This window comes from Schistocerca americana, chromosome 1 (assembly GCF_021461395.2).
Source record: "Schistocerca americana isolate TAMUIC-IGC-003095 chromosome 1, iqSchAmer2.1, whole genome shotgun sequence".
Taxonomy (NCBI): domain Eukaryota; kingdom Metazoa; phylum Arthropoda; class Insecta; order Orthoptera; family Acrididae; genus Schistocerca; species Schistocerca americana.
The window spans coordinates 1,088,437,830-1,088,451,516 of record NC_060119.1 but is presented as its reverse complement, the minus strand read 5'-3'; the positions used below and the strand labels follow the sequence as shown (position 1 = coordinate 1,088,451,516).

The following is a 13,687-nucleotide window of genomic DNA, read 5'->3' as shown; positions in this document are numbered from 1 at the left end:
TAACCTGTTGCTTCATCAGCCTCTTTGCGCCAGCATCCTTCTTGACTTTTTTCCTGAAATCCATTTACTACTGTTGATCTTCACGGCTCGTCGCGTGTAGCCGAGTACGACTGCTTCGTAACTTACACATCCGTGTACTGCCAGATTAACTTTCTGAAAATGAAACTCTTGCACGTCTCCGCTTTTTAGAACTTGTTGGGTTACCGTCAGTTTCGAATTAAGTAGTTAGATTTTTAAACCCCACCCTTTCCGAAAACCGTATCCTAGACAATATTCTCTCGAAACATATCGTGACAAACACATACTTGCATTCTGAGCTTCTGTACCGTTAATGCAGAACACTTATTGAAAGTCACCTTGCTTCAGTGACGTTGCAAACTGCGTAAAAAAATATTGTAGCTATAAATTTATTTCTAAATAAACTAACAGAACAATTACATGATGAGTGATTCCTTTACGAGTAGTTCCAAAAACTCGTATAACTGTAGGAAACGTAGGAACAGGTATCTAGCGTACCATAATTTTTGACCTAAACACATCTCTCACAAGCTGAGTTCCTAACAGCGGGACGTTATTATCAAGGAACTGTGGGCACTTTCGTAGAGATCTGGAACTCTTTGTCTTCTGAGGCAAGGCATTATTCTGCTGGAATCAGGAGCAGTTTCAAGCAACGGTCGGCATTCCGTCGCGAGAGTTTACAGAAGAGTGTATATATATATATATATATATATATATATATATATATATATATATATATATATACAGGGTGAGTCACCTAACGTTACCGCTGGATATATTTCGTAAACCACATCAAATACTGACCAATCGAGTCCACAGACCGAACGTGAGGAGAGAGGCTAGTGTAATTGGTTAATACAAACCATAAAAAAATTCAGCGAAGTATGTATTTTAACACAAACCTACGTTTTTTTTTAAATGGAACCCCGTTAGTTTTGTTAGCACATCTGAACATATAAACAAATACGGAATCAGTGCCGTTTGTTGCATTGTAAAATGTTGATTACATCCGGAGATATTGTAACCTAAAGTTGACGCTTGAGTACCACTCCTCCGCTGTTCGATCGTGTGTATCGGAGAGCACCGAATTACGTAGGCATCCAAAGGGAACGGTGATGGACCTTAGCTACAGAAGAGACTGGAACAGCACATTACGTCCACATGCTAACACCTTTTTATTGGTCTTTTTCACTGACGGTGGTGGTGGTGGTGGTTAGTGTTTAACGTCCCGTCGACAACGAGGTCATTAGAGACGGAGCTCAAGCTCGGGTTAGGGAAGGATTGGGAAGGAAATCGGCCGTGCCCTTTCAAAGGAACCATCCCGGCATTTGCCTGAAACGATTTAGGGAAATCACGGAAAACCTAAATCAGGATGGCTGGAGACAGGATTGAACCGTCGTCCTCCCGAATGCGAGTCCAGTGTGCTAACCACTGCGCCACCTCGCTCGGTTCTACTGACGCACATGTACATTACCATGCGGCTTTTCGCGGATGATGCTGTAGTATACAGAGAAGTTGCTGCATTAGAAAATTGTAGCGAAATACAGGAAGATCTGCAGCGGATAGGCACTTGGTGCAGGGAGTGGCAACTGACCCTTAACATAGACAAATGTAATGTATTGCGAATACATAGAAAGAAGGATCCTTTATTGTATGATTATATGATAGCGGAACAAACACTGGTAGCAGTTACTTCTGTAAAATATCTGGGAGTATGCGTACGGAACGATTTGAAGTGGAATGATCATATAAAACTAATTGTTGGTAAGGCGGGTACCAGGTTGAGATTCATTGGGAGAGTGCTTAGAAAATGTAGTCCATCAACAAAGGAGGTGGCTTACAAAACACTCGTTCGACCTATACTTGAGTATTGCTCATCAGTGTGGGATCCGTACCAGGTCGGGTTGACGGAGGAGATAGAGAAGATCCAAAGAAGAGCGGCGCGTTTCGTCACTGGGTTATTTGGTAACCGTGATAGCGTTACGAAGATGTTTAATAAACTCAAGTGGCAGACTCTGCAAGAGAGGCGCTCTGCATCGCGGTGTAGCTTGCTCGCCAGGTTTCGAGAGGGTGCGTTTCTGGATGAGGTATCGAATATATTGCTTCCCCCTACTTATACTTCCCGAGGAGATCACGAATGTAAAATTAGAGAGATTAGAGCGCGCACGGAGGCTTTCAGACAGTCGTTCTTCCCGCGAACCATACGCGACTGGAACAGGAAAGGGAGGTAATGACAGTGGCACGTAAAGTGCCCTCCGCCACACACCGTTGGGTGGCTTGCGGAGTATCAATGTAGATGTAGATGTACCATGAGGGGTGAGGTACACGTACACACGTGGTTTCCGTTTTCAATTACGGAGTGGAATAGAGTGTGTCCCGACATGTCAGGCCAATAGATGTTCAATGTGGTGGCCATCATTTGCTGCACACAATTGCAATCTCTGGCGTAATGAATGTCGTACCCGCCGCAGTACATCTGCTGTAATGTCGCCGCAGGCTGCCACAATACGTTGTTTAATATCCTCTGGGGTTGTAGGCACATCACGGTACACATTCTCCTTTAACGTACCCCACAGAAAGAAGTCCAGAGGTGTAAGATCAGGAGAACGGGCTGGCCAATTTATGCGCCCTCCACGTCCTATGAAACGCCCGTCGAACATCCTGTCAAGGGTCAGCTTAGTGTTAATTGCGGAATGTGCAGGTGCACCATCATGCTGATACCACATGATACCACATACGTCGACGCGTTTCCAGTGGGACATTTTCGAGCAACGTTGGCAGATCATTCTGTAGAAACGCGATGTATGTTGCAGCTGTTTGGGCCCCTGCAATGAAGTGAGGACCAATGAGGTGGTCGCCAATGATTCCGCACCATACATTTACAGTCCACGGTCGCTGTCGCTCTACCTGTCTGAGCCAGCGAGGATTGTCCACGGACCAGTAATGCATGTACCGTAGATTCACTGCCCCGTGGTTTGTGAAACCCGCTTCATCGGTAAACAGGTAGAACTGCAACACATTCTCTGTTAATGCCCATTGACAGAATTGCACTCGATGATTAAAGTCATCACCATGTAATTGCTGATGTAGCGACACATGAAACGGGTGAAAACGGTGACGATGCAGTATGCGCATGACACTGCTCGCCGACCGTGGCCCGTGTTTGTTACAACACGCAACTGAACGTCGGAGGTTTCAAGCGTCAACATTAGGTTACAATATCTCCGGATGTAATTAACATTTTACAATGCAACAAACGCCACTGATTACGTATTTGTTTATATGTTCAGATGTGCTAACAAAACTAACGGGGTTCCATTTAAAAAAACGTAGGTTTGTGTTAAAAAACATACTTGTGTACATTTTTGTATGGTTTGTATTAAACAATTACACTAGCCCCTCTCCTTACGTTCGGTCTGTGGAATCGGTTCGTCAGTATTTGATGTGGTTTACGAAATATATCCAGCGGTAACGTTAGGTGACTCACCCTGTATATATAAATTTGTTCTCTCTCACTTGCATGACATAAATGCTTGCTAAATTTGTAAAGTAAATTGAAGGAAATCGCCTCGACTGACACCATTAATAACAATATATTTATGAATATTTTATTATATTTACACACTGTTACAGCCAACGTATCCCACCATAATACATACGGTTGCTAACAAGACAAAGCTACACTTGGAAATGAGAATTATTATTAATTGTAGTTTACCAACGAAATACAAACATCTTTTCATGCTGTAAAGTGCACATGATTGATTAATGTTGTCATAGCATTGTTATTAATATAGATAAAAAATGTCAACACACAATCCAAAATGTGTTGTGGTCTTTTGATGCACCTCTCGACGCTAATCTGTTCTGTACAAGACAGTACATATCTACATAACTACTGCAACCTTCATACATTTGAACCTGACTACTGTTTCTAAGCCTTGGTCTCCCTCCACAATTCCTCCCACATTCCTGCTTGTAATAAAACGTGACGAAAATGTTTTCGTAAAGTTTGGGATATTTATAATTGCTAAATACAAGAAAAGCAGTGTTCAACATACCACGTCTTATTACGGATATTCTTCACAAAAAAAAACAAAAAAACAAAAATAAACATATCTTGTGTAATCCAGGGTGCTGCTTCTTGATGCTGACATAGGTTCGTTTTGATGTTGCTACAGCGCCACATGGGATATATGCAATGGATTCAATAAGTTTCAGTACTTCATGTTCACCATACATTTTATTTCGCACACTAGATGTCCGGTGGCGAACTTACAAAGTCTGGCTGCATGCTGTTGATACAAAATCCGCTCGAAGACTGACTTAAAGACTGGCTTAAGAGTGACCTAAAACTGACTTATGGCGGCGTACAAATATCCTCTATGTATATGATTTCAAACAACTACTGTCATTTTTACATATTCAATTTTTTCATATTAACAATTAAAGTTTTTACATACGTCTTCCCAAACTACGTAGAAAATTACATGGAATAACAGTGAATAATTTCATACAAAGACAGGAGAGGATCTGTTTCTATTAAGGCTATAAATTACATGTTTTATCATTGCAACAAAATATATCGTTAATTTGCATATATTATTTTACTGCCTTAAAGTAATATTATTATTTTCAGGTGAATAGAGCGATTAGTTTTATTGAATGAAAAGCCTAGATTCAACTAATTAAATTTTTCGATAAGCAAAATTTTACATTTCTATATGGTCGTAATTACAGTTCTCTTCACTAACACCAATGAGAACATAAACATGTTTGGTTCTGACTGAAAAATCGTCGTACCATATTTCTATTAGGAGAATAAACAATTTCTGACATAAAAAATCATAAAAATAGCTCTCTCTCGATGACATGAAGTATCGCAACTTTAATCGTTAATTACTCCATAATTACAATAGCAACTTTATTCCTACTATGTGCCTGTAGTTCTTATTGTGTGTAAATTACGATGGTACATCAGTATTTAATCCAATATGTTCCCTTCATGCTAAATACTGGTGACGCCCAATGTAAACAACGTCAAAACAACAGTTTGAATTAGTGTAAATTACTAAGCTGCTGCACGAAGAATCTTCAGTGTATCTCAGTATTCGAATCCAGATAACCAGAAAAGTGTCTACTTCATTCCATATATTGGTGAGACACAAGGTAGACAAAGTCAAAGCAACAGTATAAATTGATATAACTTACTAATACTACATACATGCCCTCTTCGGGAGAGTGGAGATGAGACTGGAATAGGATACAGAATTCCAAAAGGGGTTGGTATTACATGCTCTTACTTCCACTACCAAACTGACGATCTCGATACCTCAGTATGTATCCTGTCAATCGATTCTTCATTTTAATCAGTCTGTGCCACATATTTCATTTTTCCTCAACTCGATTCAATGCCTCTCATTAGTTACTTGATCTACCCATCTACTTTTCTTCTCTAGCAACACTATTCAGACTCAAGACTCTTCCAGTGTCAACTTCTTATCGTCCTTTTATCACTACCATACGAGCGTACACTCCATACAAGTACCTTCAAAAAACACTTTCTAACGTTTACGTTTGCATTCGGTGTTAACAAATTTCTCTATACCGGAATCGAATTTCTTGCTGTTGCTACTCTGTACTTCGACAACATCTACATCTACATACATACTCGGCAATCCACCATACGGTGCTTGGCGGAGGGTACCTCGTACCACAACTAGCATCTTCTCCCCCTGTTCCACTCCCAAACAGAACGAGGGAAAAATGACTGCCTATATACCTCTGTACGAGTCCTAATCTCTCTTATCTTATCTTTGTGGTCTTTCCGCGAAATGTAAGTTGGCCGCAGTAAAATTGTACTGCAATCAGCCTCAAATGCTGGTTCTCTAAATTTCCTCAGTAGCGATTCACGAAAAGAACGCCTCCTTTCCTCCAGAGACTCCCACCCGAGTTCCTGAAGCTTTTCCGTAACACTCGCGTGATGATCAAATCTCCCAGTAACAAATCTAGCAGCCCGCCTCTGAATTGCTTCTATGTCCCCCCTCAATCCGACCTGATAGGGATCCCAAACGCTGGAGCAGTACTCAAGAATAGGTCGTATTAGTGTTTTATAAGCGGTCTCCTTTACAGATAAACCACATCTTCCCCAAATTCTAGCAATGAACCGAAGGCGACTATCTGCCTTCCCCACAACTGCCATTACGTGCTTGTCCCACTTCATATCGCTCTGCAATGTTATGCCCAAATATTTAATCGACGTGACTGTGTCAAGCGCTACACTACTAATGGGATTCTTTTTCCTATTCATCTGCATTAATGTACATTTATCTATATTTAGAGTAGCTGCCACTCTTTACACCAGTTACAAATCCTGTCCAAGTCACCTTGTATCCTCGACAGTCACTCAACGATGACACCTTCCCGTACACCACAGCATCATCAGCAAACAGCCGCACATTGCTATCCACCCTATCCAAAAGATCATTTATGTAGATAGAAAACAACAGCGGACCTACCACATTTCCCTGGGGCACTGCAGATGATACCCTCACCTCCGATGAACACTCACCATCGAGGACAACGTACTGGGTTCTATTACTTAAGAAGTCTTCGAGCCACTCACATACTTGGGAACCAATCCCATATGCTCGTACTTTAGTTAGGAGTCTGCAGTGAGGCACCGAGTCAAACGCTTTCTGGAAGTCAAGGAATATGGCATCCGTCTTGTACCCTTCATCCATGGCTCGCAAGATATCATGTGAAAAAAGGGCGAGTTGCGTTTCGCAGGAGCGATGCTTTCTAAAGCCGTACTGATGCATGGACAGCAACTTCTCTGTCTCAATGAAATTCATTATATTCGAACTGAGAATATGTTCGAGAATCCTACAACAAACCGATGTTAAGGATATTGGTCTGTAATTTTGAGGATCCGTCCTTCTGCCCTTCTTATATACAGGCGTCACCTGCGCTTTTTTCCAGTCGCTCGGGACTTTACGTTGGGCAAGAGACTCGCGATAAATGCAAGCTAAGTAAGGAGCCAATGCAGTAGAGTACTCTCTGTAAAACCGAATTGGAATCTCATCGGGACCTGGCGATTTATTTACTTTCAACCCATTCAGCTGCTTCACAACCCCAGGGATGTCTATCACTATGTCCTCCATACGGGAATCTGTACGAGACTCAAACGGCGGTATGTTTGTACGATCCACCTGTGTGAAAGATTTCTCAAATGCTAAATTTAAAATTTCAGCTTTCATTTTGCGGTCTTCCGTTGCCAGGCCAGACTGGTCAGTGAGTGACTGGATGGAAGCCTTCGACCCGCTTACCGATTTTACGTAAGACCAGAATTTCCTTGGGTTTTCAGCAAGATCTTTTGCTAAGGTACGACGGTGGTAGTGGTTGTATGCTTCGCGCATCGCTCTTTTTATAGCAGCATGAATCTCTACAAACTTTTGCCTGTCCTCATTCTCCCGATCTTTCTTGTACCGCGAGTGCAACTGTCTTTGCTTCCTGAGCATTCTCCGAATTGCGCTGTTAAACCACGGTGGGTCTTTTCCGTCTGTAACCCACTTTTTCGCCACATACTTCTCCAATCCGTGATTTACAATGTGTTTAAAATTTGCACATAATTCTTCCGCGTCCATCGTACCGGAAGTAAATGAAGTCGATTCATTTACTAAGTAACCATTAGTTACTTGGCATCAGAAATAGCAAAAGTCACATACTTCATTTTACATTTCATTTCCTACTATAATTCTGTCAGCATCACCTGATTAAATCTATTTTTTAATTCTGTTGGGTGTTCGTCTTACAGCTCTTTTGAAGATATTATCCATTTCGTTCAGCTGACTCGACAAGTTCTTTGCTGTCTCTGATAGAAACTGAATCTTATTGAGGAACTGCAAAGTTTTGTTTTTCTCTTCGAAGCCTTGTTCCCTTTTCAAACTTCTACGGGTTCTTCTGTACTTCTTGCTCAAAGTGCAGATTGAATAACATCGAGTCTTCTTCTGTAGTGGTCAATCCAAGGATTGGTTTGCAACAGCTACAATGGCAGTTTGTCTCCATTATGTGCGTCTTTCAGTTTTTGTCTTCATTTGTTTATAGGTGTTACATCCCACATCTTTCACGATTTGATCCATGTACCTCAGCCGTGGTCTTCCCCTTGGTCTTTTTCCCTCGACATGTCCCTCTATGATTGTGTTCAGGAGTCCTTTATGTCTTAATAGATGGCCTGTAAATTGCACTCTTCTTTTAACAATGAAACTCCAGAAGCTTCTCTTCTCACCTGCTCTTTTCAGAACCACTTCGTTTGTGACCTTGTCGATGCATTTTATTTTGAGCATGCGTCTATAGCACCACATTTCAAAAGAATTTAGCTTCTGGTCTTCCTCTGTCCCGAGCGTCCATGTTTCACACCCATAGCATGCCACACTCCACACATATGATTTCAAAAATCTTTTCCTGATTTCAAGGCTGATGCTCTTAGATGTTAAGATGTTTTTTCCTTGTTAAAAGCAGCCTTTGCTTGAGCAATTCTACTTCTCACTTCTGCCTTGCTCCTTCCATCGCTGGTAATATCACTGCCCAGGTAAGTAAATTCATCAACTTGTTCAAGCAGTTCATTGCCTACATGAACTTGGACTTTCACTTGATCTTTTTTGTCGCATGCCATTACTTTTGTTTTTGCTTTATTAATTCTCACATTATATTCTTCCTTCATAACTTTATCCATTCTATTCAGTAGGACTACAAAATCTTCTTCACTTTCAGCCAGGACAGCTATATCATCGGCATATCTTATCACATCTATTCGTTGGCCATGAATTACTACACCGGTCTGTGAATTTTCCCTTACTTTTTTCAGCGCCTTTTCAATGTTCAGATTAAAGATAACGGGGAATAATGCACAACCTTGTCGGACACCTTTCGGTATATGCACCTCTTCTTGGTTTGCCCGTCCACGGATAACTGCTGTCTCGTTTTTGTACATGTTCCACATCATTTTTCTATCTTTATAGTCTATTCCTACTTTTTTGAGTACCTCAAACATCTTATCCCATTTAACATTATCAAGATGTTACGAGTACATGGGCTGAAAAAACTAATACTCCCTTTTAAAATTTTCCAATTAATTCAAGATCTATTGTTGCAACAGTGTACATGGAGTACATGAAATGATTACATTTACAGATCAATAGCACAAGCGGTTCTGAGCTACCATGTATCGAACCACACTCAAACACCCATATTAGAATACAGGATGTCAAATCAAACGCCTTTCAGCCGTCTAGTTTCCAAACATATTTTATTTTCCTACCACTTTCGGCGATTTACTACGCCATCTTCAGGCCTCTGACCGACGTGCAGGAAGATTCCACCTCGGTTCTGTTGAAAACAGGAAATACGGCGCAGCCTTGTACAAATGGCAAACACTGTCGTGGGATATGTTATGCCACGCCTTCTCGACCTGTTGACGTATTTTATAAGAGCTGTTGGTTGACGAGTCGCACGAGCCACTTCTCATCCCATCATATCCTACACGCGCTTGATTGGAGAAAATTCCGAACATCCTACCGGCCAGGGACGTTGCTGCACGTCTTGCAGAGCACGTTGAGTTTCATGGGCAGTGGGAGGGGCGTCCCTTGCAAAACACCAAAGGGGAACGAGAGTTGTAGCTTTTCGTACCCCAGACCTTAACGCCTGGGTTGCGGCCAGTGAGTCTAGGACGAATGTACTCTACGAGACAGCGCTCACCAGGTCTACGTCGTATGCCCAAACGACCATCACTTGAGTTCAGGCAGAATCAGCTTTCATCGCTGAGGACCACAGCGCTCCATTCTATCTTCTAAGTGATCCTCTGACGGTACCAGTCGAGCCGTGCACGTCGATGCAGTGGCGTGAGTTTAAGACGGGCGAGAGCCGTGCGTGCCAGTAGTCCCACTGCTAATAACTGACTCCCAACAGTTCGTGTTGACACGTCTGGTCTCACAAGCCCTCTTATCCGTACTGTAGTAGCTGTACGATCTACCACTATTTCCCTTACTATACAACGATCCTGGCGGGCGTATGTGCTGCGTGGACGTCCAGAACCTCATCTACAGTTGTGATAATATTCATGTAACACTGATAACATGGAGAAGAAATAAAAACTTTGAGGTTCGCCGATGACATTGTAATTCTGTCAGAGACAGCAAAGGACTTGGAACAGCAGTTGAACGGAATTGACAGTGTCTTGAAAGGAGGGTATAAGATGAACATCAACAAAAGCAAAACCAGGATAATGGAATGTAGTCGAATTAAGTCGGGTGATGCTGAAGGAATTAGATGAGGAAATGAGGCACTTAAAGTAGTAAAGGAATTTTGTTATTTGGGGAGCAAAATAACTGATATGGTTGAATTAGAGATGATATAAAATGTAGACTGGCAATGGCAAGGAAAGCGTTTCTGAAGAAGAGAAATTTGTTAAAATCGAGCATAGATTTAAGTGTCAGGAAGTCGTTTCTGAAAGTATTTGTATGGAGTGTAGCCATGTATGGAAGTGAAACATGGACGATAAATAGTTTACACAAGAAGAGGAAAGAAGCTTTCGAAATGTGGTGCTACAGAATAATGCTGAAGATTAGATGGGTAGATCACATAACTAATGAGGAGGTATTGAATAGAATTGGGGAGAAAATGAGTTTGTGGCACAACTTGACCAGAAGAAGGGATCGGTTGGTAGGACTTGTTCTGAGGCATCAAGGGATCACCAATTTAGTATTGGAGGGCAATGTGGAGGGTAAAAATCGCAGAGGGATACCAAGAGATGAATACACTAAGCAGATTCAGAAGGATGTAGGCTGCAGTAGGTACTGGGAGATGAAGAAGCTTGCACAGGATAGAGTAGCATGGAGAGCTGCATCAAACCAGTCTCAGGACTGAAGACCACAACAACAACAAACTGATAACATAATCGTTGCACAACTGACGCACCACGTCCAACATGTCCATCCTGCCATTCGGGAGGCCACAGTTTGACCCCTTTCAAACTCGCTCAGTTGGCTGCATGAGGCACGTTTGCACCACACTGAGACTTCTGGCTGTGAGCATTCCCTATTAAAGTGTAGATACAGACGGTGCTCTGATAGCTACGCCACTATGCTATCTGTTGGCTGGCAACGCTGAAACCATTATCAGTACATCTACTGTTCCCCAGGTGGCATATTCCATTATCGGATATAATCGTCGTCGTCTTTCCAGGTGTACTAATTCTTTTTCCGGCAGTGTAACTGCAGTCCAATTTGTGTAAAAGTCGTAGGTACTATTGCTACGTACAGGATTTCAAAGAATGTGTACCATTCGATGTTATCAAAAAATTTCTCTAAAAATAAGAAGAAATGACATTACGAATTTACTATAAATATTAAAATAGTGATATGTCGTTATGTAGGACACTTCTTAAAAGCATTCCTTGCTGAAGTAAAGTAAATGAACATATCCTATTCAGTACACCGTACATACGCCATATTTGACCAATTCTTCCTCCTCTGGATGTTGATCTGTTCTTTTTGAGTAACCAGTTTTGGCACTTGCAAAGCACATTCTTATCTTTAGGCCAGTGGTGCAAGCGGTTGAACTAATTTTCTCTTGCTTTTAATCTCATCCTTCATCACTTCCATCTTCCTCAGTGTCTGGTTTCTCTATAACGGTGTGTCCTTTTCAACGTTACTGTGCATCAAATTTCCGGCAATGTCCAACCTGGATAAATATCAATATATGTGTCTGTTATCATTCTCTTCAAGTGCAAAGTTATTTTAGTTAATGCATTATTCAGCGATGTAAGAAAAAGAAAATAATAAGAGAAACTGATGTGGTAACCCTATTTACAACACATCCTAAACTTATGAAAACTAATACATGATATGCCAATTATTAAAGTAAACATACAAGTCCTAAGAACTAACAAAATATCGTTGAAACTAAAATAGACTAAAATGGTATCGAAAGTCAGCAGCTCATACATGTACGAAATATCACCATAGAGACTCAACATATAAAACATAATACAACTAAGAAAATATGGTTCTGAGGAACTAAAATCTTTTTCACTTGTTTTTCTCTCGTAGAAATGGAATCAGGGATCTACAAACCACTTTATAGCCCCACTTTAGAAGCAAATAAAGATAAATCAAGAATACTTCTCTATCCTTCATGAAGCTATGGTCGTTTGTTCGGAAACCATTTTCTGATAGTTGCTCTTGACACATAGCGGTGATTCTGAGAACAACAAATAATTGACCTAATCGCTTTGCAGATCACATCGAATAAGATACAGTTGGAGTTCATACGAAATACAACGCAATATGCGAACAAAGAACGGTATCTCCTACAACATAAATTCTTGCTAAAATATTTGAAGCGTTGTTACCCACGACCTGACGAAGATATTTTCATGAGCAATTTGCTTGTTTGTTTCAGGAGAAAGAAGTAATATTCTGCACCTGGAGAGCTTCACCATGGACGATGCTTCACATCCGGACGACTCTAAGACGCACTGCCTGTTTTCCGAACAGATACTACTCAACTTAGAGAATCGTTCCAGAAGACTGGAAGTGTACACTGCCAAATTGTTAGCTGATGTAATCCCTCGAGAGACCTCCGAACATACAACATCAAAAAGTGTTCTCAAAAGAAACTATTCAGTCATTATACAGCATCCGATTAGCAGTGACACTATATTTGATTACCGTTCTCAATAATAATAAAATATTTTCTGTGTGAGTGACAGGGAGTCAGAGACTAAGACTTCAGCCGAACTATCAGTGTTGCCTGCGTCTCAGACCTTAATTATGAATTTGTTAATATTCCAACGTAAGTTGAAAATTCCATTCTGCTGAGAAACATGTAAAACGGATCACGTAGTGCATTGTGTATTTTGGAGGCGAAATAGCGTAAGAACTGAATAAAAATATTAAAAATGTGTAACAAGTAGTATGATTTCGTTAAAATTTGATAATTTACTAAATTTCCTATCTACTACACACAGCCTTCAAAGGACGCTTAACATCCGTGAAACGGCTCGTACTTTTGCTTCTTGTATAATTTAATATATAGTTCAGCTTAGCTGATTAGAAAGTGGTGAGCAGGTTATGTTATGAGAATTCAGTGAATACTGTGCCTCTGTATCAACTCGCACTATGCCACAATATTGTAAACACAATAACCAGCAAAAAATTGGAGTTAAGTGCTGTAGCTGCGATTAAGCAAAAAATACAAAAGTTTTCAGAAGTAAAAAGAAATGGGAGCCAGAGGTGTAGTACTATTTTGCTTTTTTTATGGTAATTACCTCAATTACCAGCATCGAATTAGAAATAGCAAAAAAAATAGTGTGTTTCAAAATCAGAATTGGGCCATTCTTGCCTAGGTATAGTACCCTGCGAAATAGATGATTCTGGAATGTAAATACCTATTGTGGCATGTTTAAAGTCACGTCGGCGCTCGGGTTATCAAAGTGACTGATGTGCTCTTTTATGGGGGCGACTAACATCTCATCCGGAGGGCGTGCCTATAATGTTCAGTTGCGGAGTAACGCGGAAAACAGTAAAAAAAGGGCTCGGACTGGATCAAAATGATTCAAATATCTACCAACAGCTTGAAGTTGTGAAGCAAAGGATCCGACGAAGTTTCC

At 41.0% G+C, this 13,687-nt stretch overlaps 1 protein-coding gene across 1 annotated transcript in view; it reads left to right on the top strand.

Moving 5' to 3' along the window:
- Positions 1-12,984, top strand: part of LOC124550327 (loricrin-like) — a 60,700-nt gene extending 47,716 nt beyond the window's left edge. Inside the window, exon 4 of the mRNA XM_047125303.1 lies at positions 12,478-12,984. Coding sequence (XP_046981259.1) covers positions 12,478-12,490 — 13 coding nt within the window. The 3' untranslated portion in view covers positions 12,491-12,984. The remainder of the gene's footprint in view (positions 1-12,477) is intronic.
- The last annotated feature ends 703 nt before the right edge of the window (positions 12,985-13,687 follow it).